Source organism: Panicum hallii, chromosome 5, assembly GCF_002211085.1.
Source record: "Panicum hallii strain FIL2 chromosome 5, PHallii_v3.1, whole genome shotgun sequence".
NCBI classification, from domain to species: domain Eukaryota; kingdom Viridiplantae; phylum Streptophyta; class Magnoliopsida; order Poales; family Poaceae; genus Panicum; species Panicum hallii.
The window spans coordinates 12155764-12177098 of record NC_038046.1 but is presented as its reverse complement, the minus strand read 5'-3'; the positions used below and the strand labels follow the sequence as shown (position 1 = coordinate 12177098).

Below are 21335 nucleotides of genomic sequence, written 5' to 3'. Positions count from 1 at the left end.
TCACAGCAGGGAATGACGTGCTGTGGCTGGCTGTAAGATCGGTAAATTCGTGAAAACTACCGACCTGCCATCGGCCATCGGTTATGGAGCCTACCGCTTCGTTCTTTTTCCCCTTCTCCATCGCATCCTCCTCCGCGAGCTCCATCACGTCCTCCTCCACAAGCTCGTCCTCCGCCGCGAGCTCCGTCGTATCCTCCTTCGTGAGCTTGTCCTTCGTCGAGAGCTCCCCTCCGCCGCGTCCTCCTCCGCGAGCTCGTCCTCCGCCGCGAGCTCCCCTCCGCCATGAGATCCGCCGCGAGATCCACCACCGTAGGCTCCGCCGCCGCAAGCTCTGGCCGCCGAGCCCAGTCCAGCAAGGTTCTGGCTGCCGCCGCTCCTCCGCGCCTTGGCCAGTGAGAGTAAGAAGAAAGGGCTGACGAGCGGGGTCCGCTCATAAGTGAGAGAGGGAGAGAGTTGAATGGGGAGGATTGTGGATGACGCATGGGTCTTCTTTCTCAAAAGTCATAGCTGACCAACCAAACCATTTTCGGCTTTCTCACAGCGCACATCTCGCACCAACTTTTCTATAAACCACGGACTATAACTATTTTTTCAAAAGCACAGCTCAACCAAACTGGGCCTTAACCCATCAGGCTCGGGCCGGTCCTGTGTTGTTTTGCTCAGATCTATGTACGCTAATATTCCAGGTCGTGCGTGGGTGAGAGCATGTACGTCGCAAAAGGCTGACGCGCTTACTTTTTCTTGCCCACGATCGATAATGGCCCATATAGGCTGACAACTACACGCTGACACCCACATGCAAACGAAAATGCAAATAAAAAAGTGCATAACTTTTGAATTAAATGTCCAAATAAAATTTAATTTTACCGTTGTGTTCGTTACAACATGATCTTCAAAACTAAATCACACATGACTATATTTTGATGATTGTTTTTTTAGAACATTTTTTATGAATGTGGAACATTTTTAAAGAAGAACAATTGTTCCAATATAAAAGTTATCCAAATATATTTAAGCGTGATCTTATTTTAATAATCTTATCAATAAAAAATATTATGTGTGATCGGATTTTGATTTCAATATTTATATTGGTATATATTACTTTTTTCATATTGCAGGTGGACTTACTATATTTCTTGGTCGCCATGCAGAGCCCATCCTATTTTTCGTTCTTTCTGCGATAGCGTTATAGCCAGTCACGCATGTGACTACTAGTAGCCCCCTCTATGTACCCATCCGCCGCTTTAAACCATTGTGGGTAGTGAATCTTTAGGTCCATCGGGCCTGGAACAATACGTTCCAAACATTTCTGGATTATCAATTGATACACTCCTGTAAAAAAAATCAGCTGACACAGACTTGTCAAATAGAAGTTATCTAACGACCAAAGTCAGTTGCCAAAGCACATGGCAAAGTAATGTTCATTTGTGCGTACAGTGCAGTCAAGTTGATCTACGGAAAGGAAATAGTGTTGGGTAAGTTTTTGGCGCCAGAGAACTGTAGCAACCTTTGATAAGTCTCCTCCAGGCTCCAGCTAATCAGAATATTCCAGATCAGGCATTGCCTGCTGAGATCGTTATATGTGACCCTGAGCCTCGTTGGCATCGCCAATAGGAAAATAGATGCATCCCATGATGCGAGGAGCGCTGATGCCGGCGGCAGATTGGCCTCCAGCCTCCAGGAGTGACTTTTCACAGTACGGACCAGATTTTTTCTGTTTGTCCAGAATTGTCTCCAGGACCTTTTTTGTTCTCAGCTAAATTTCAGAAATCAGTAGAGCAATCCTCCCTATCTAGAAAGGTCACCAGTGGCTGTAACAGTTGTATCACATGTTATCCAGGTGATTTCTCTCTCTCTCTCTCTCTCTCCCCCTTTTTTCAATGAGTCAGTCTTCTCCAATTATGTATTCCCCCCATGTAGAACCGTCCATTTTTGTATCGCCCTAGACCTAGTGAATTGCAAGCTACACTTACAAAACTGAAATAACTACGGAATGAAAATATGGTAGCTTTCTACACGATTTCCTTTTTTCCATCTCGCTAGACCATATATTTACAAAAGAGAAAAGAGAACAAATACTAATACGAACGAATATCCCCTCCCACTAGTTTGCTGTCGAGCAATCTGCTGTGTCAGTCTTGATAACTCGGGTATTGTACGAACCACAGGAGCCGCATTTGTGGTATAGCCAATGGAATCGACATCTCCCTTTCTTCTCACAGTCGTTACAAAGTATGTCCTGGACAGGCAATGTAATAAAAATAAATAAGAACTGTGCTGGTTTACACAATGAAAATCAAAGAAAAAAAAAGAACTGGACTACCTGACACCGGTCCTGGTATTCCTCAGGAAGCTCTTCAGCAGCCAACAAAGCATCAAGCATGCCGAAGTACACCTGTTGCACAGGAAAAATGAATTATGAATCTAACTCGGTATGATCATTAGCACATTCCAGAATCTAGACAATCAACTCAGACAACAACCAGTATCCTCGTGATATTTTAAGATATATTAATAGACTCTTTGAGAAGATTTTACTCAGAAGTCACACAACAAGACATCATGATACATTCCTTCTGCAGCATGTAGTCACAGCAAGTTCTTAAGTTAAAGAAAAGAATAAGAACCGCAACAATAACCCATGCTACTCCAAGGCAGATGTGAACCGATTGGCAAGTTTGCCACACACAATTCAAACATGAAACTCCTCATTATTGTAAGAAATTAAAGTAAGTGAAGTATGGAACACAGAGGAATACACTTCACTAAGATAAACACAAAATAGCCACAGCGTCATAAGAGTGATGTAGCTTACCGCCATATCTCCCAAGGATTTGCAGCAGATAGGACAAGTGTAGTGGCTACAAGTGTATGCCTGGATTGGCAATTAACTTGTTAAAAATTATTGCTGACAGCCAGAGAATACATCACAAAATTACGTCGCAGTCCAACTAAATGCATATTGCATACCTGAAAGCAAGCTGAATGCATGAAGTGGCCACAAGGGAGGGCCCTGACTGCCGCACTTGATGTAAACAGGAAGTCACAGCAGATTGGACAGTTTGTCTCTAGCCCCTTTTCCCGACATTTGTGCTCAGTTAATTTCATTCCAAGACAGCAATTGCATTTCATGCAATGGAAGAAATCAACACCAAGACCTTTCCCAAGACGACATAAGTTACAAAACGGACAGTGGTAAACGGTCCTGGAAAACATAAAAAATGTTAGAAGAGCCATATTGCTCATTTCCAAATCCAGATGTTTATATTGAAACATGAGGTGCAAGATAACAAACCTACGATACAAAAAAACACACCTACTTTGAAAGTTAAAAGGTTTCAACTAGTTTGATGGCAGTGGGCAATGAACAGTAAGCACTGATTGGAAAAAGTAGAGCAGGAAAAAAAACATCTAAATATTTTAAAAACCAACAAAGTAGTGTCGTATGATCCAAAGAGAACTTGCATTTTCCATTAGTTGTATGAAGAAGTAAATAAAAACAAAAATCATTGAGGGAAATATAGTCCAAGCCAATAGCTAGGTGTGGTCTGCAGCCCTGCGACACACCTCGGTTTGGGTATCAGACAAGCCTCTCAAGGAATCACAAAGTTAGACTCAAGACTACTAGGTTAGCGGAGAAATTTTTCTTATACATGTAACAGAAAGAAGACAGCAAACGCAACAGTAACAACAAATCCACCCCTCATTTCCTTGCTCTCTTCTTTCTCATAGAATTAATAATTCAACCCTGAAAAATTGAAATGTAGGTAGAGTAGGACACACCACAGACTATCACACCTCACTCTTGGGATCTTTATTTTGTTATTACTTCCTTAAACGAACTGAAGTGGTTTGTGCTAAATATTGCCCTTCCATCAAAATGCTACAGGATTTTAATGCGGGTCAGATTGTTCCTGAATGGAGATGTAATATATAACAATAGCATACTATATCATCATCACCTGTTGATATTAGAAGTTACTTCAGTATTTGTCAGATTTGCTATTCATTTATTACTAAGTTAAAATACTACATTTCCATGCAGCATAGGTAATCAATAAAATAAATTTCCAGAGCTCCAATTACCAACATAAAATGGCAATGGCAAACTTGATAGGTTCCAGTTCAGGAAACAGCCAACATTGTTGTTTTTCCAGATTTGAATTGGATGCAAATATATGTAAGGCACATCGTGTTATATTGATAAATCATTTCAACAGATCCATATTTTTACGTATGTCAAAAATAAATAAGAAAACCAATACTGATCCAAATTTTTGTTAAAAAATGACTAGAACATCAGTTGTTCAATGCCTCATGTTTCAATCATGTTGAGGAATATTACCTTTCATCATCGAAAAATTTACAGATGTTACAGTAATACTTTGCCATGGATAGCCCGTTGCAAGATGGGGTTTGGCAGGTTGGACCAACAGGTTGAATCTTCAGGCATACCATGCACATCATCTCCTGTGTTGCTTTCCTACATATATCAAGTAGAGTTGGTTCATTGTATTTTCTGGAATGTGTTGCAGGCGTCTAGCAGAGAGAATGCAGAGTAACACAAGGACAAACAAATTTTGCTTTGGGCGGTGTTAAGAGGATGACTAGAGAAGACACAAAAAGTTCCAGGCTAGACATACTTGCAATCCCATCAGGACAATACAAATCATGCACGCACAGTTAGGTGCAGCCATATAAATAATGATGAGCAGCAGACCTGGAAAACATTTTAACAGCAAACTCTCTCTTTCCTACACATCTTCATTCTTTTTATATAGCATGCTGAGGCAGTTTCAATTAAGTTTAAGGAAAATAAATCTGAAAAGTCAAAACACACTACCCTTCGGGATCAACAAGATAAAAACAAATGCATGAGAACAGGCAATGAAATTTACCTTTCCATTGTATGGTCACTAACTTTATCATGGCAGAATCGGCATGTGAAAAGCTTGTTGCAGCATGCAGCAACAAGTTTGCAGTTCCGTTTGTAGTGCTCACAACCATAAATTTGCTTCTCCTCGTCTCGATATGAAGGAACACATCCAGGTATACTGGCACCATCAGTACACTCTTCTGAATTTGGTTCCGGCAACTTCTGCTGAGCAGCTATCCAGCGGCTGACACGCACAAAATTATGAATATTTATATTTGTAACACTAAATTCATAGAAACATTCAAATATCAAACCTTGTCATGAGATTTTGGATTAGATACGCCTTCCGCCTTGGGTCAAGTGTGGGATCTCGTGAAACCTTTCGCACCTCAGCCTCAAGTTCACTCTGGTTCATTCGAAATATATCCTTCCAGCCAGGCTTGAACATCTGGTCATTTTGTTCAAGCTTATCTTGAAAATGACTATCTACAAAGCTCAGTCATAACGAAAGTTGTTTGTCAGTGGAAAATAAAAGGAACCAAACATAGAACTACTTTCAAACTAATAAGCATAAAGGGCATATGTTTATCAATTTGTTGCTCTAGCACTGTACATCAAATTTCCCTATTCTAAGAACCAATAGTCTTTCTATGCTCTATGAAACACCCTATGAATAGTCCTTGAAAGGATTTCATTTAATATATCCTAGGTAAACCAGAGTATCGTTATTTGTACCATTGCAGAGAAATATCAACAATTCCAGATTTTTTTTATTTATTTCTGTGCCATAAAGTAAATGGTTTGACCCAACAACTCGAGGTTCATCTAGCCAAACATTGCACTTACAACTTATAAGAAGTACAGCGCTGACCAATTGATGAAAGATTCTCTCTAATAAATAAAACGTCTAGATAGTATAGCTCATGAAATTAATGTGCATACCTGCCGGAGTTATTCTATTAAACATTATATTGAAAAGAGGGGCACAATGCAAATTGCAAAGTTGTTAGTGGTGGAGGCCAAGGCAAAAAGAAAACAGCTGCACAGACCTGGAGCGGAGGATGCCTCTGCTGAAGAATCAGATGATGTTGGAGCTCCCTTCCACCACTCGTTTAGCCATTCCCCAAACATTGTATTCTTAGTTGCTTGCTTCCACGTATCGAGCATTTTGTTCTGCTCTTCTTGAGAGAGCGCTGATGTAACCCATGGTAACATAGATTGGAGAACCTCAGCACCTGTTGAACCAATTATACGACCTACAAGCTTATCTTGCTCCTCCACAGAAAAATGTTTATCAAACAATGGCCACAACTCAAGTTCTTCTCTATGGACATGATTAGTCAAGGCAACCCGGATAGACTTGCACATGCCTTGAAGTTTTGTGGCAAGCTCATTATACTTTCTAGCCCAATCAGCCTCATTACATGAATCAGAACAGTTTCGCTCTACTTCATTAACTTCAGTCTGGGCATGGCTCTGGCTATCATATAGATGTGAAAGCTCAAGAAGAACATTAGATATATCTTCGAATAATTCTTCTTCCTGCTTGTGGTCAAGAGTATATGAATGGCTCACATTGTGCAATGTTTCTCTTGATTCCAATGCCGGGAACACAATTTCATCCTCAGCATTACTGTGAGCCCTGTAAAGACCCCATAACAAACGGAATCTTCCAATGAATTGGCGAAGGCAAGACTCATCGCCATCAATGAGCTTTCCAGATTCAACATCTAGGTACTCTAAATCCTTGCGAATTGCCTTGTGAAATTTGAATATGGTATCAATTGGCCTTGAAATGCCATCTGAACAGGACAATGATGCATCTTTCTCCCACGAAAAGAGGCTCGAATATAATGAAGGAGCATTAAAATTGTATGATAGGGAGAGAAAGGACTTCGCCGAAGCCAGTGAACCAATACCAAGATTGCTACATTCTACTCTCAACCCAGGAATACAACAAGGCTTTTTACTACATGGACTTGCTTCAATGTCAGCAGGTTGAAAGCAGTAGCTTCCATTAGTACCAGGAAAAGATTCTGCATCTTTTCCACGTTTGCCTGGCCTAGAACCATTTTCACTTTGTAGCTGCACAGGAAGACCTGAACCGTTGCGTGAAGCACATGGACAGAATGACCGGCATTTGCCCAGATCATCTATATCATCCAACAGGCATCTCGCTGTCCCTGATGTTGAGCATAAATATTCTCCTGAGTTCGATTTGTCCCGGGCTTTGCATGCCCAGCCAGAGAAAAGAGTGACCAGTGCAGTTTCCGATGGTGATGCTGTTTCATGTGCATCTTTTTTAGCAAATATGGAATTTTTGAAGAAATCATTCAAGCTAATAAATGCATAGAGATGACACTATAGCATGATTTAAGTAAAAGGATAACCTGCCAAGCACATATTCTGAAGAAAAGAAGACGCCTGCTCGTCACTCAGCTTCGACACCAACCATGGTAAAACACGTTCCAACAATTTCAATGGCATGACACAGAGACTTTTGTACGAAAGTTCCCTTTGCTTTTCAGGAGAGAAAAGCATCCTAGCTTGAGGAAGCACCTAGTTAAGTTCAACAATATATGAGGCTTTGACCAACATAAGGTAACGATTCCAACAGCCAAGCTACCTGAATACTAGGTACTAACCTTGGTTTCTTCATTGCAGAAGTGTTTCTCGATTGTCTCCAGTATTTTATCAGCATGTGAACACAGCTTCGAGTAGAAGTCCACTGCAGTTGATTTGGCTCCTGCTATTTGGATTTGCTGAATTAAACATCTAAAATTATTAAATCGGCGCTCCTCTTCAGCATGTTCCTGCACAAAGGACAGCTCACTGTCGACTGCAGGAAATATGACCTGATCCTCGGCGATACTGCAGATCACAAAATGAATGGAAGTGGTGAGATTAAAGATAAGGTTCAGTTTAACTACAGGGACATTTTTTCAAATAAAAACTGTGCAAAGTGAATTAAGAAAAACTAAATTATACCGCCTAATAGGCAATAACGAGCACACAAACAATACCTGGTAGCATAAATTCCGTAACATGCAGCAAAACAACAATACACAACAATAACGAGCACGCAAACTGCCCAAACTCGAGGAGAATCAGCATGTCATGTGATACTGCTTGACCATGCTTTATGCAGTCACATATAACATCAGATGGAAAGATGATATCCTGTCTAGAAAAATTAAAATAGCTTAAAAAATGAACAAAACCATTTGTTCCTGACTCATGCAAGACCAAAATTATACTAAGCTACTCTTTAGTTAATTTTTAGGATAATACAGTCCTATTCCATGGTGGTAATGACCAATTTGGCCATTGATGTGCTGTTCTCAAAATTGTTGTGGGATTTAGTTAGGAAAAAGCTCTAAAAGAGGAGCTGACAACAAAGTAAGATGAAACTGCAATTTAGAAAACGCCACAACACAAACACAGGGATAGGCCACCTAGTGTTGTTGCACCCAACAGCAAATGTCAAGAAAGGTACTTGTGTCACTGACGCAAAGAAAAGCTAACAATTTAAAATTGACCAATGAATGACATACTTTTAACTAAACAAAAACATGGTAGAAAAACGTTTCAGTGAAAGACCATCTTTACCATGGCCATAACATGTGCATCAGTGAAGGTCCAATTCTACACACCTGTGGTAGATGCATACATCTGCAATGAACTGAAGCCTCTCATTGAAGGCTGATATATCAGAAAAATCCCCAGACTGCTGCACTCTTCTTGTCTCCTCTGCTATATCATGCAAGTCCTTACGAATAGCATTGTGCCAATGCAAAATATCATCTATAGGATGCCTGTAAACCTGTCCATCATTAGATTCTGCACAGTTTCTACTCCCAAGTTTAAAACCTTGATGTGAACAGATATGTTTCTCCCCTTGGTCTGGGACATCCTCAGCACTATTACCATCAGCAGAACTGTCTGCCACTTCTATTGTTGTTTTCCCTTCGATCCATGTGAATACAACCTTCACAAGTTTTAACATTAAACTTTAACAGGATATAAAGCAAAGATATTGAAAGAAAATATAAGAGGTGCGCTCATGGAAACCTGTTGGAGAAGTTTCTCATCAGGAACTACTTTACATAAGCAGTTACGGATATCTTGGTGCTCATCAGGGGAAACAGAAGTTGACAGCCATGGGAGGAAATCGGCCATCATGTTTACAGGAATGTTGCACAAGAATTGCCACACTAAATCAGCTTGCTCTTCACATGAAAATTTCTTTGTAAGCAATGGGAAGACCTGAAACAAATTTAAATGATCCTTGATCAGACGCCAATAAAAATTCATTACAGCACAGTCCGTATATTCATTAAGTGCAAATTAGATCTGTGGGTGGAGGGATGGAAGTTTGAGGACATCATATGGGACATGGGAAATTGGTTTTTAATCCCAAAACCTTATCAAGAAAAAGGGATGGCAAACTATAGTCACAATACATGCTAAAATGAGTCCCCAATGAAAGGTAGATATGACCGATTATCGACCATCCCCGCAAGTTTAAAATGGTGAGAGCTGGACCAAATTTCCACATCCCACCTGAACTCTAATGCCACCAACCAAACAAACACTCCCACTTCTACATCAATAAATTCTCATTGCATCGGTCTATCCAATCAATTACCTCCAATAAAAAAGTTTGTGAAATGCAGGCACCACAGTGGAGGCATGATCCATCAAAACAGCGAAAAAGAAATTTTTTTGCCCCAACTCTAAAGAACAGAAAACCAAGTCTCCACTTCTTTGTCTAGATAGCTCAAAAGAACTTTAATACAAGATAAACAGCTTGTATACCATAATTAGATAAGACTCTTTTTCTCTCTTTTTTTTGGAAAAAGAATGTGACATAAGAGCAAGAGAGCAAAAATTTACAATGTAAAGAATAACACTCTCTATACTCTAATATATATAGGATAGCAAAGTATGCCATTATTTAAACTTGACCTTCCTATACAAATTACAATAGCCAACTGCCCTGCCGATGATATCCCAATTTCTCTAACGAGGATGCAACCAAACTGTGTTATTTATCCAGCATGACATGACATGATTAATGTGATAAATGAGATTCAAAGGGGTATATGGTACTGACTACCAACCTGTTCTTCTTCCTTGGACATATGTTGGCTGAGACATGTTTGTATTGCTCCTGTACATGATGCAAGCTCCCTACGAAGACCATCATCATTCTGTATGTCTAATTGTAGGAGAGCAAATAACTGGTTGAAAAGATCGCTTTCCCCTTTATGTTCTAAGGAGTAGGTCCCTGCAACATTCTTGACTCGGATATCAAGTGCTGGAAAGATAACCTGCAATTCCAAAGGAATGAAACATATAAGCATGTTTTTAATGAGCATATCTATTATATGATCAATTTGTAAACCACTGACATCATTTTAGACAGCAATAATGTTCAAGCACTACAAAAACGGTCAAGCAGTTACAAAACGACAACCAGCCTCCTTTTTTGTGTTTCAAACATCTACTTTTGGCGGCATTTTAGGAAAAGATGGAGATCAGAGTAAGTGTGCTTTTCAGCTAGACTCCTTGTAACAAAAAAAAAGGAGATAATAAAAGTTTGCTTTCATTCTCTGGGTTGCAGCATCCATTTTTCACTGATTCTAACTGGTCAGAACTATGAGAGGCATACCAGATTCAATCTGACTAATGTGAACATTATCGCGCTAGAACCACAGCGAAAGGATGATAGTGCTACCCTAGAAGCTAGACAGACAAGGCAACTTATGATGGTATGAATCAAACTTTCCACGGTAGTTTCAATTGAACAGAGGTTTTTCCCCTCATGTTTCGTTCAGCTCAGACTCCCATCTCCTTGTGTTACCATCGGAAGGACATAAAGTGCAAATAATTGTTTGTACTCGCATGGCTAATTAACCCAAAACACATCTCAAACTGTCCGCCATACCATCCAACTCCAACTCGCTGGAAAATTTCAACACCACCGTATGAACATAACCCAATTTCAGATCCTACAATGCTCACCCGATTCAATCCCCATCGCACCAGGTACATCCAAGCAAAGGCAACAATTCCGCAACCCTAAACGCAATACCACCGTAATTCTCACATCCATGCCCACCCAACCCACGCGCATCCATGCCCAAATCCACCACAGTTCAAGTCCCCCACCGAACAAGAAGTAACAGGAAGAAAAATGGACGAAAACACAGAAACGGGGCCCAGCACGGGGAAGCCAGCATCCGTACCGCGTCCTCGGCGTCGCAGTGGTGCTTGTAGATGTTGAAGAAGAAGCGGCAGCGCTCGGCGAGCGCCGCCACGTCGCCGGTGCGCTCCGTGGCCAGGCGCACGGCGGCGCCGTGCAGCGCCTCGAGCTCCGCGCGGATCGCCTTGTGGAAGTAGAGGAATATCAGCACGGGCGTCTCGGCCGCCGAGGTCCCCGCCTCCGCCGGCGTCGGGGACGGGGACCGCGGCATCACCGCAGCAAGCGTCCCCTCGCCGCCGGGCATGGGCGTCGGCGTCGCCATCCCGCTGCGGGCGCCGTCGCCGTCTCCTCCTCCGTGGGCGAGGACGGCGACTCCGCCACGGCTCTCTCCCTCGCAGCCCGCGACCGCCTAGGGTGTTCGCGACTTGGCGTTGCCTGTCGCCTGGCTTCCTCGGCTGGCTTCGGCCCTCAGCCTGTGGAAGAGGGAGGAGGAGTGGATTTGGCTCGCGGTGGCTTTTCCGGGGTCTCTTTCGCTCGGTGTGCCCTCAAATCTATTTTATTTTATTTATAGCGCTCCCCTGTCCTCCGTGCGGTTATTTTTCTGCCACGGATTACTGTTCTCGGTTTGAACTTTGAGGCGTTCGGTTAGGTCGAGAGGGTTATAAAGCTTCCAGAATAGAATATACACGGAACGGAAGCACCGAAGAGCGTAAAAACAAAACCATCTGAAAAAAGCTATTGATGATTTTATGCTACTCGTCCCAATGAAAGGAACACCAGGCTACGTTCATCAACAGTCAAAACAAACATGCATGTGAAGTAGGGTAATGGCTATAGGAAAGACGAAATAGATATACAGAAAAACATTTGCACGTAAATGAAAATTCTCAACGTGGAGAATGATCGAATGGGCAAAAATATCGATGTTAGTGTTTATATAATTATGTAATTCATATCTTCAAATTTACGTGGATGCGACCTATTAACATGTCGATAATCTGCCACTAAATTAACATGCCTCTTTAGTGTTTGGATGAATCAATTCTGTCGAACAGATGATGAAATCGTGTAAAAAGTATGTTAGTAATCTCATGTGATATGCGTGGTTCATGATGCAAATTTTTCATGATGCGTCACGTATATCAATCCTTGCAAAAAGATTCCATACAAATAATAGGGTTTCCCCTTTCGTATGTATTTTCGGAGCAGTTTCCAGAACATGCGTAACTGCGTAAGTTAGTGCTCGGAAAGTGTTCGTTGAGAGTCAGGTTTAAGAAAACTTGAATATATCAATCCATGCAAAATGATTGTGTAAAAACGGTAGGGTTTCTCCTCTCGCGTGTATTTTGGGGCCGTTTCGAGAAGATGTGCAAGTTAGTGCTTTGCTAGGACTAGGAGCCTTGTTGTAGCAGAAATATTCCGTAAAAATGGTAGGGTCTCTTGTTTTGCATGCGTTTCAAAGCGGTTTCAGGAAGTTGTGTAAGTCCGTCCTCATAAAAATCTTGCTAGGAGCCGGTTATCAAAGAAAATACTTTTAAGAAAATTCACATATATATATATATCAACCCATGTTCCCTAAAAATGGTAGGATGTCTCCTTTTTGCATGTATTTCGGAGCAACTTCAAGAAGATACGTAAGCTAGTGCTCGGGGAAAAATTGTTTGGAGTCTTGTTGTAATAGATATTACATTTAAAGGAACTCATCACGTATATCGATCGGTCTAGCTAGGCAAAAATATTCCGTAAAACTGATAGAGTTTCTCCTTCCATATGCATTTCAGAGCGGTTTGAAAGTTAATCCTCGGAAAAAGCTTTCTAAGAGTTACCTATCAAATAAATTAATTGTAAGAGAATTCATGTAGATCAATCCACGCACAGAGATTCTGTAAAATGGTAGGGTTTGTCCTTTTTTTTACATACATTTAAAAGAATTCACATACAACAATCTTACAATCCACACAAAAGGTTCTGTAAAAAATGGTAGCGTTTTCCCTTTGCAATTTCAAGAAGATGCGTACTTAGAAATTATGATTTTTCTTTGTCAGCACAATTGAGGGAAAAAATTGGATTCTTAGAGCAACCCCACTCTTCCCAAGGAAGTCATGAGTGCTTTTTTTTAGTACATGCCAGACAATTGCAGGTGCGATCTATACCTAGGTCTAAACAGGATTTAAGGCCCAACCTCATGTAATGTGTGTACCTACTTCGCCACTAATAAACTTGTGCGCATGTACTATTCCTACCCTAAGTTTTAATGCCAAGAAAATGTGAATGAAGAAGTGAGGATACTTGTTAACTCAGTCACGAAATTTGGGGCAACAAAAAAGATACCGTGTGCCTTCTTCGTAACTACCCACTTTCTCCCACACGAGACACTGACAGTTGCCCATCTTTTTGCTCAACCAAACAAAACCTCTCCATCTGTAAAAGACAAGACACCTAAGCACATCTCTAGAAACCCAACCAAGCAAGAGGCAGCCACACAATCCGGCACAGAAACAAAAGCAAAGCACAAAGAAACACTTGGGTCACCTTATCCCTAGCTAGCTAATGGGATGTGTCGATGCATATCTTGCTGGCGCTTAAACGAACTCGATATTATCTGTAATTAATATATATACTTGATTTTGACTACCACGCGCAAAGAACAGCAAGAGTATGATGTAGGTTGGCCAAGGAGGATAAGTATAAAAGCAGGCGTAGTTGAGAGCCTATGAAAAGGAGTCTTTGGATGGTCTAAACCCTATTTGCATTGAGCCAGTGCTAAAACGTCCATTAGCTTCAGGTAAAGCCAGATTTGATTTAAGCCGCCAAATCTGACCCAAATCATCATACGAAAATTAGCATGCAGAAGGTTGTCGTAGCAACTAATAAAATACAGATCATCCACGGTCTCCGTCGACCTAATTCTGTCTAGCGAACCTTATCGTCAGCTCCCTCTTTCAGGAGAAGCGCGCCTTATCGTCGTCCACTTCACCGACCATTTTCTCCGTATGAAGATCCATCGAGCGTTGGATGGAGTGCGGCGAGCGTTGCATTTCCCTGCAGCACAAATCTTGCCAGGAATCAAAAAGAGGCCGGAGGAGATATCAGATGAGGAGACAGCGCAGGATAGAATGCGGCGAGCGTTGGATAGCAATAAGCCAATAATACAGAGAGTATCATCAACGCTCGCCGGAATGTGGGAGAGGCGGCTGCATGCTGGTGCACTGCGGCGGTGTGCGCCACCGGCCGGTGCCCCCCTCATGCATGTTTTAATCGTAGGCAATAACGTGAGAATTGGCACGTGTGAATTACTTAACTATTCGTTTCAGTCATACGTGTCCTGTGTTAATGCAAGTATATATATACTTTCTTTATTTCAAATTGTAGATCGTTTTAGCAAATCTAGTTATATAATTTTTCTATATATCTCGATATAGGTGCATTGCTAAATGTATGTTCCTAGAAATACCAAAATGACTTATAAACGGAGAGAGTACTGTTTACTTGAATTATTACGATGGCAAAGGGAATATGATCTTTTCACACATTGATAGATTTGGTACTACCCACCTAACAGCCTAGATGGAAATGTGCATAAATATAGGAGTAGCTATGTACTAATCAGTAGTCATAGTTGTCACAAGATTAAGAAGTTTAAAGGGCTGTTTGCCTGCCCGCCGACGGCGCCACACCGCGCCTAAGGTGCGGCGGCCGAATCGGCCGCCACACCTGTGGCGCGTGTGGCATGGCGCGGCGTCCGAGGCAGCCCTCCAAACAGCCCCTAAATGTTTTTAGGAATGGCTCACACGGCTTGCTTGGCTAGCATTGACACCGTGGTGTCTTAATTGGAATCGACAAATTCAATCCTCGTGTTACAGAGCATTTTAGGCACGTAACTAAAAGAAAATCTGAAGAGCTAGTTCCGGCCGTGGCACGACAGAAGGTAGTAGGATCTGAGTGTGCTCCGACGAGCCGATCTTGCTGCCGGATTTGTCCAAGGGAGTCAGGAGTGGGAGGCAGTTCACATTTGCTAGTCAAAACAAAAGGGTAACCTCTCCATCCAGCAACCCATCATTCGGTCGCCGAGAACACCCCTTCTTTCTGCTGCTTCTTTATATCAACCGTACCATACTGCCCTCCATCCTCATAAAAAACCAAAATCCTATTCCTCTGTAGTGGCATAATCGTATTTGTGAACTGTAAGTGGCACAGGCAGTTTCTTTTTTTTTTTTGCAATCAGGGCACGAACAGTTTGGACCATAAATAAATCCATAATGCTTCGGCACCTACCAACTGCCACATCATCTCGACTTGTATACTTTCAGCAAATCCTTGGTTTGCTGCAGGGCTGCGCGGTTGGCTCTACGTCGATCGTTTGACTTTCTCTGAAACCTGAAACCAAACGAAGAAAAAAAAAGGGTGAACCATTGTAATTATAAGGTCATGGTCACGGCCAGACAGAGCTGCAAAATCTAATCTGACAGTCATGCGTAGAAAAGAGTTTAAAAGCTGCAGATATTCAGGCGGCCCAGCGTCATTTTGTCGCGTCCATGCGTGCGGCCGCGTCTTCTTAAACAAATCGCTGATTAGGGGCGGTCAGTTTCATGGTGACTCATGCCGCTGCTAGCTGACAAGCAGAACGGGTATTACCACTCCAATAACTCCAGAACAAAAATAGTAACTTTTTGCTGTCCCTGAGGTAATGATCACATAGAATATTATTAGAAGTTCGAGCGCAAACTTTACATCGGTAAATGTTAGGTGCACCAATTGCTCGTACACAGAATGCATCCAAACAACAGAGTTTGCCACGGCTGCCAATTAGCTGATCCAACATATGTAATGCTACTTTTAAGATTTAACGAACGCTTATGGAGTTTGGATTTTCTTTTTCTTTTTTAAACACGACTTGGCTCGGTGTATTACTGCGCCCGTATATTCGGTAACAAAATGTAAAAAAACGGTGCTCTTTATATATATAGTGTATTCCCAGCCTAGAAGCAATTTTATTCTATAAAGTATTAGGTGTAAAAGTTTGGACACATAGATATCTACTTCCCTATCCCTATATATAAGCACTTCTAGAAATTTTATGATAACTTTAAAAAGGATATCCCTAAATATATCCAGTCTATCATGTCCCTAAGACCACTTCTGTTTGGATTGAATTTTAGCCGACTTTGGTGCTAATGCATGTCACAATTACTCCTTGATTAACCCAACAAATAAATCTCACCAATTAATCATGGTGTCGTGTGCACCAGCTCTGTTGGAGCTCAGAAATGCTTAAATTGGAGATATTTGAACGTGCCATGTACCGATGAGAGTGAGAGAGAGATGGGATGGGGAGAAATATTTCCTCCGTTTTTATTTATATATCATATTAGGTTTGTTCTAAGTTAAATTTAGCTAACTTTGATTAAATCTATAGAAAAATATAGCAACAACTATGATATTCAACATATGCACTATCAACGTATATTTTATGATGGATTCAATGATATTGTTATTTTTTCTATAAATTTAATCAAAATTTGTCAAATTTAATTTAGAATAAATCTAGGATATGTAAATAAAAATGGAGGTCATACGCTGAAGCATATTGTGCCTGGGAAAGTGCGACGCTCATGACCATTTCTCGTGTCCAACACAACGCCGTCGTGGCAAAATCGGACCCAGGGATCCACGCTAGCGCCTGCCAAGCCACATCATCGCTCCCCCACGCCCTTCCCGCGTGTGCGATTCCGCTCCGGTGCGTGGCAATATCGCCTTCGCCCCCAGGAAACAGGAGCCCTGCCGATGCCAGGCGGGGGCAGGCACGTGGCGAGACGGGCCCGGCACGGGCGGATCACGAGCTCGCCCGTACCCGCGCCGCGTCGGACCACACGTCCCCCGGGCCCACCTCCCAGCAAGCCGGCTCGGCGGGAGCGTTGGACCCCACCGAGCCTCCGATGTCGACGTACCGACCCAATAAACTGCTCGACGACCAGCGAGCTCCAAGTTCCAACCACCGAAGTCCCCGGCGACCAATCGAGGAGTAGAGAAGTAGCTTTCTGGTTGCCACCCCTTGCCTGATTAGGTTTAACTCTGAGACTGACACATGGAAGAGGCATTGATTCTTCCTAAAGGCTATGCGGCTGGCTAACAAGATTTTTTTTTTTGAAAAACTCTGGCTAACAAGATTTAGAGTATGTGTTTTGGGTATTCTAGCTGTAGTGCCTCTGACATGTGGGTCCCGTGCTCGCACCTCGATTGACAAATCTAGCGAGTGCTAGTAAATGGTGGCAAATGCTTTTGTTATGGTTCATGTTTAAGTGTGATTATTTCAGTACATGGTTTTTTACTATATTTCTCGCTAAGCACTGCACTAACCATACATGTGTTTTTTTCCTTTTATTTGATAGGTAATATGGCTCAAATATAATTATTGTTTACACATACTACTAGTATTATTAAAATTAGTTTTTTATTTTGATTTTCTTTTACTACTAGCTATTAACTTTGGTGATCTAAAATATTTGTTTACTAATTTTCTTAAATTATTGCATGTACATCTTTACTATAATTATAAATTATTGTTACTATCTTTTTTAATATAAGTGTTTGTTTGCTAAGTTTTTTGAAAAACACGTGGCTGCAAAACATGTATGCCCACTAGTATAGTGTTAAAAACGTGTTAAAGTTACATTTTAAGGAACATCTAATAGGAAAATTACAGTACAATTCCATGGAACTAAACAAATGTCCTGAAACAATGAGCTATGAATCGGCGGTACTCCACTTTTTTACTTAAAGTTCGAAAACTCAATTTGATTATATTAATTCGTGTTGGAAATAAAAGACGAGAAAAACTCAGAAATTCTCAAATATAATTTTGTTGGTAGTCAGGCATATATATCTTCCTTGTGGTGCGTCGCATACATGCTTTTGATGCATAGTGTTTTTAATAAAAAAAAATGATGGGCTGTCTCTTCCAAGTTGCTTGCCAACTATAGCTATCTACATTCCGCGCCTCCAAAAAAACAATCCATTAGTTTTCCTGTGTGAGTTTTGTGATTCATTGCATAAGATTCCATACACATTTGTAATCAGCCGATCCTAATTAAAGATGATGTGTCACTATGTTAACATTGTGCCCAAATGATGGTACGCTCCTCCATCTAAAAGATTGGAACCACTTAAAGCGACTGGTTTTGTATAGATCATTTATATATTAGGGTCCAGATGATTGTCCAGCCGTGCACGAGCCTTTTTTTAGGACCGTGTGCTTAAGTTAGGCGATCTAGGACGACTATGATGAAAGTCCAGTAGTAATTAATGTGTTATATATACCTAATTGCTTACCTCATCATTGTTAATTGGTTGCCAGTATGCTTATAATCTAACTACTTTCCTTTTTTTTCTCTGTGCCTAAATTAATTAGGGCCACTCTATTTTTCTAAAGGGAACATGTCTGTGACGTAATAACATTACACAGATTGCCATGTATAAAGCTAATTGTACTTTGGAGGAGCGAGGAGTCTGTTCTTATAAACCGACCACTCTTACAATATACAAGTCCATTAGGGGCTCCGGGTCATTTTCTTTCTCTTGGAAGATTATCAGCTCGTAATATTGAAGTACCATATGCGGCCGGTTATGTAGGAGTTGATAGGTCCATCTCAACTGCTATGTTATAATTATTAGTTTAGAGGTCCAGGTACATGCTACGCGCTCCTAAACGGTGCGCTCTGCTAACCGGTGAAAACAAAGCAACCTGCTGTGCTCACGCATGCCGATCTTTCATTTTGCTTGGAACTTCAATTGTTACGGTCATACCAATCCGTGAACAATCTATAAGAAGAAGGGACTGTAAAAGCTATCCCTCTTAATTTAGATTTTAAACCGCGAGCCCATCTAACTAACCCATCTATATTCATCCCTTTTCTCTCGGCCCACAGGCCATGCTTCCCGTTGTCATCCTTATTTGACTGTGCATCGTCTTTCCGGCGCGCATCCACCTATCGTCATTTTAGTTGTGCCCCTCCCCTTCCCCTGCCACACATATACAAGTACAACCAAGCTAATTTTTCTTCCAACTTGTCTCTTTGCAGCCTCTGGTATCTTCCCTGGCACCATTGCCAACCATTATATTGACCCTACCGCTGCCAAATATCACTCCTTGCGACCATTGGTGACTCGCATTACTGCGCAAACTCCACCCTGACACTAACCTCTTCGATGAGGCTCCCCCGACGCTGCTCCTCTGCGTAGTGGGTGGCGCCCTCACTGTCCTGCGTATGGACCGCCACCGTACCCAAGCCGGTGACCTTCTTGTTGTTCTCTGTAGTATCATCCGCGGCTGGATCTTCTTCTCGCTGCATGAAATTCCAATCCCTAACCGCAAATCGAAACCCTAACGTCACCCTAGCAACGCCAACCCAACCGACGGTCGGAATTAGAGGTTTTTCGCTATTATCACGTCCTTCATCCTCATTTAACTTCCCTCGTCTCCTCTTTTCTTACTTTGCAGCTACCATGCGCGCGCCCTTGTTTTAGGTTCTCCTATATGACTAACGATACGATGGGTGCGTGGATACACAAAGGGCCATGTGATCGGCACATACTGTGAACAGGACAGTCTAAACCCTACCTACTAGGCTACTAAGGATGGGGATGGTTGAACCGTGGTAGCTCCATGTTATCCATGCAACGAATGGGGAACGGGTCGATTCATTTGTGGATAAGCGGCTGATCCATATGCCCCTATGGATCTCGTGGGTCGACCCATATCATGAACTGAGGACACAAAGCTAACATGGTTAAACAAATTTATTCCAAAGCATCAACATGGAACTGCATGGTACATAGGATGACTGCAAGGAGCTGAGAGCTCCTTCTGCTCCATTCCTCGTCACGACGGGCGGCAGCGAAAGAGCCAACGATTCTCAATGGGGTCACGAGCAAGGCTCAGCTGGCATGGCGCGGCGTGTAGCGGCGCACAGGCTTCATGACACAGGAAGTCGTGCTGCACCTGCATCTCACCATGCGAGAGACGCTCGTCTGCTGCGCCTCCCCGCGCCATGCCCGCCGCCGACATCATTGTGGGCAACGCTTTCGTGCACGGCGTGTCGCGCAGCGAGCGGAAGCATGTCATCATCGGGCACCAGATGCTCCAAGGGCCTGCTCATCCTCGACGAGCACATGTCGGAGCTCGGCTCCGCCGCCGTGCTGCTGGTCGCCATGCTCTCTGCGCTGGTACGCAAGCGGGCTCACCACCTCACCGTGGTGATGAACGTGCACCAGCCGTCCTCCCACCACGTCTACTGCATGTTTGACTCTGTGACGCTACTCGCCGCCGTCGCCATCGCTCATGGAGGTCGTCTTGCTCCTTGCCGGAAGAGAATGCCGGCGCAATGGAAGAAGCGACTGCGACTCCTTCTTCAGGCATAACGCCTGCACGGAGCTCCTGCTGTTCCGTTTCTCGGCGGAAGATGACGCTGGCAGCGAAGGTGTCGGACAGTCGGAGGAGCCGCCTTGCGGTGCCGCAGGGACCGGATCGATCCACCCGATCGGGGTTCTGATCCGCTGCCCCAAACCTGCTTCATGGGTCGAACTAGGGGCCCATATGGGTCGCTTTTTAGGGTCGGTTCGACGAACCGCTGGATCGATCCGAACCACGCCCATCTTTATAGGCTACTCGATTAGTACGAGCTGTGAACAGGACAGTCGATCCGATCGATGCGGGCGGCAACCGATCGCAACACGTTCGCGGACGCTGTCACCCTGTCCTCGTGGCCGGTCATCTCCGTGGCCTGCGCCGCAGACGTCGTGTATAGCAGTAGGCTTGTATTGTAGCCAGCCGCGTACGTGCCACCGCCGGACATGGCCTGCGCTCAGCCGCGCGTACGTGGCTGGCTCTCCGTGCCACATCTCGCTTCGATTCTCCTATGACGCGGTACTTGCTTGGCTCACGCTTTCAGTCGATCAGTGCTTGAAATCGGGCGTGCCATTTCCCCCCTTTCTTTACCCAATTTCCTCTCTCCAGCTACGAAATCCGACACGTTTCAACTCTTTCCCCCGAACGCTTTTCTGTAGCAGACGCTAATATTTGCTTAGTTTGTAATGCATTTTTGTTAGTGGAAGCTGGAAATGGTATCACCGGCGGCGTCGAGCCCACGGTTTCTGATGGCGCAGCTTCTGACTTCACGCCACCCATCGGTTCGCTCCGGTCCGCTCGCTCATGACACGGACAATACTCCATTTTTTTTATTCAAACGTGCAGCG

The 21335-nt window shown here is 42.9% G+C and overlaps 1 protein-coding gene across 1 annotated transcript; it reads right to left on the bottom strand.

Moving 5' to 3' along the window:
- Positions 1–1359: 1359 nt before the first annotated feature.
- LOC112891412 (zinc finger protein BRUTUS-like) lies at positions 1360–11598 on the bottom strand. The gene is made up of 14 exons (XM_025958258.1): positions 11128–11598; positions 10000–10209; positions 8948–9142; positions 8530–8864; positions 7522–7747; positions 7267–7435; positions 5926–7158; positions 5191–5362; positions 4899–5120; positions 4346–4483; positions 2971–3205; positions 2816–2875; positions 2324–2395; positions 1360–2239 (listed from the first exon to the last, which is right to left on the bottom strand). Exons 1-14 carry the CDS (start codon positions 11404–11406, stop codon positions 2105–2107), a joined length of 3681 nt encoding a protein of 1226 aa, XP_025814043.1. The 5' UTR covers positions 11407–11598; the 3' UTR covers positions 1360–2104.
- Positions 11599–21335: the final 9737 nt, after the last annotated feature.

Excerpts from the sequence above, each read along its gene's own strand:
- LOC112891412 (XM_025958258.1), bottom strand. The coding sequence starts at position 11,406 with ATGGCGACGCCGACGCCCATGCCCGGCGGCGAGGGGACGCTTGCTGCG. Across the intron at positions 7,748-8,529 it reads GATGTATGCATCTACCACAG|TATCGCCGAGGATCAGGTCA; the intron begins GTGTGTAGAATT and ends TGTGATCTGCAG. Across the intron at positions 2,876-2,970 it reads TGCATTCAGCTTGCTTTCAG|GCATACACTTGTAGCCACTA; the intron begins GTATGCAATATG and ends TTGCCAATCCAG.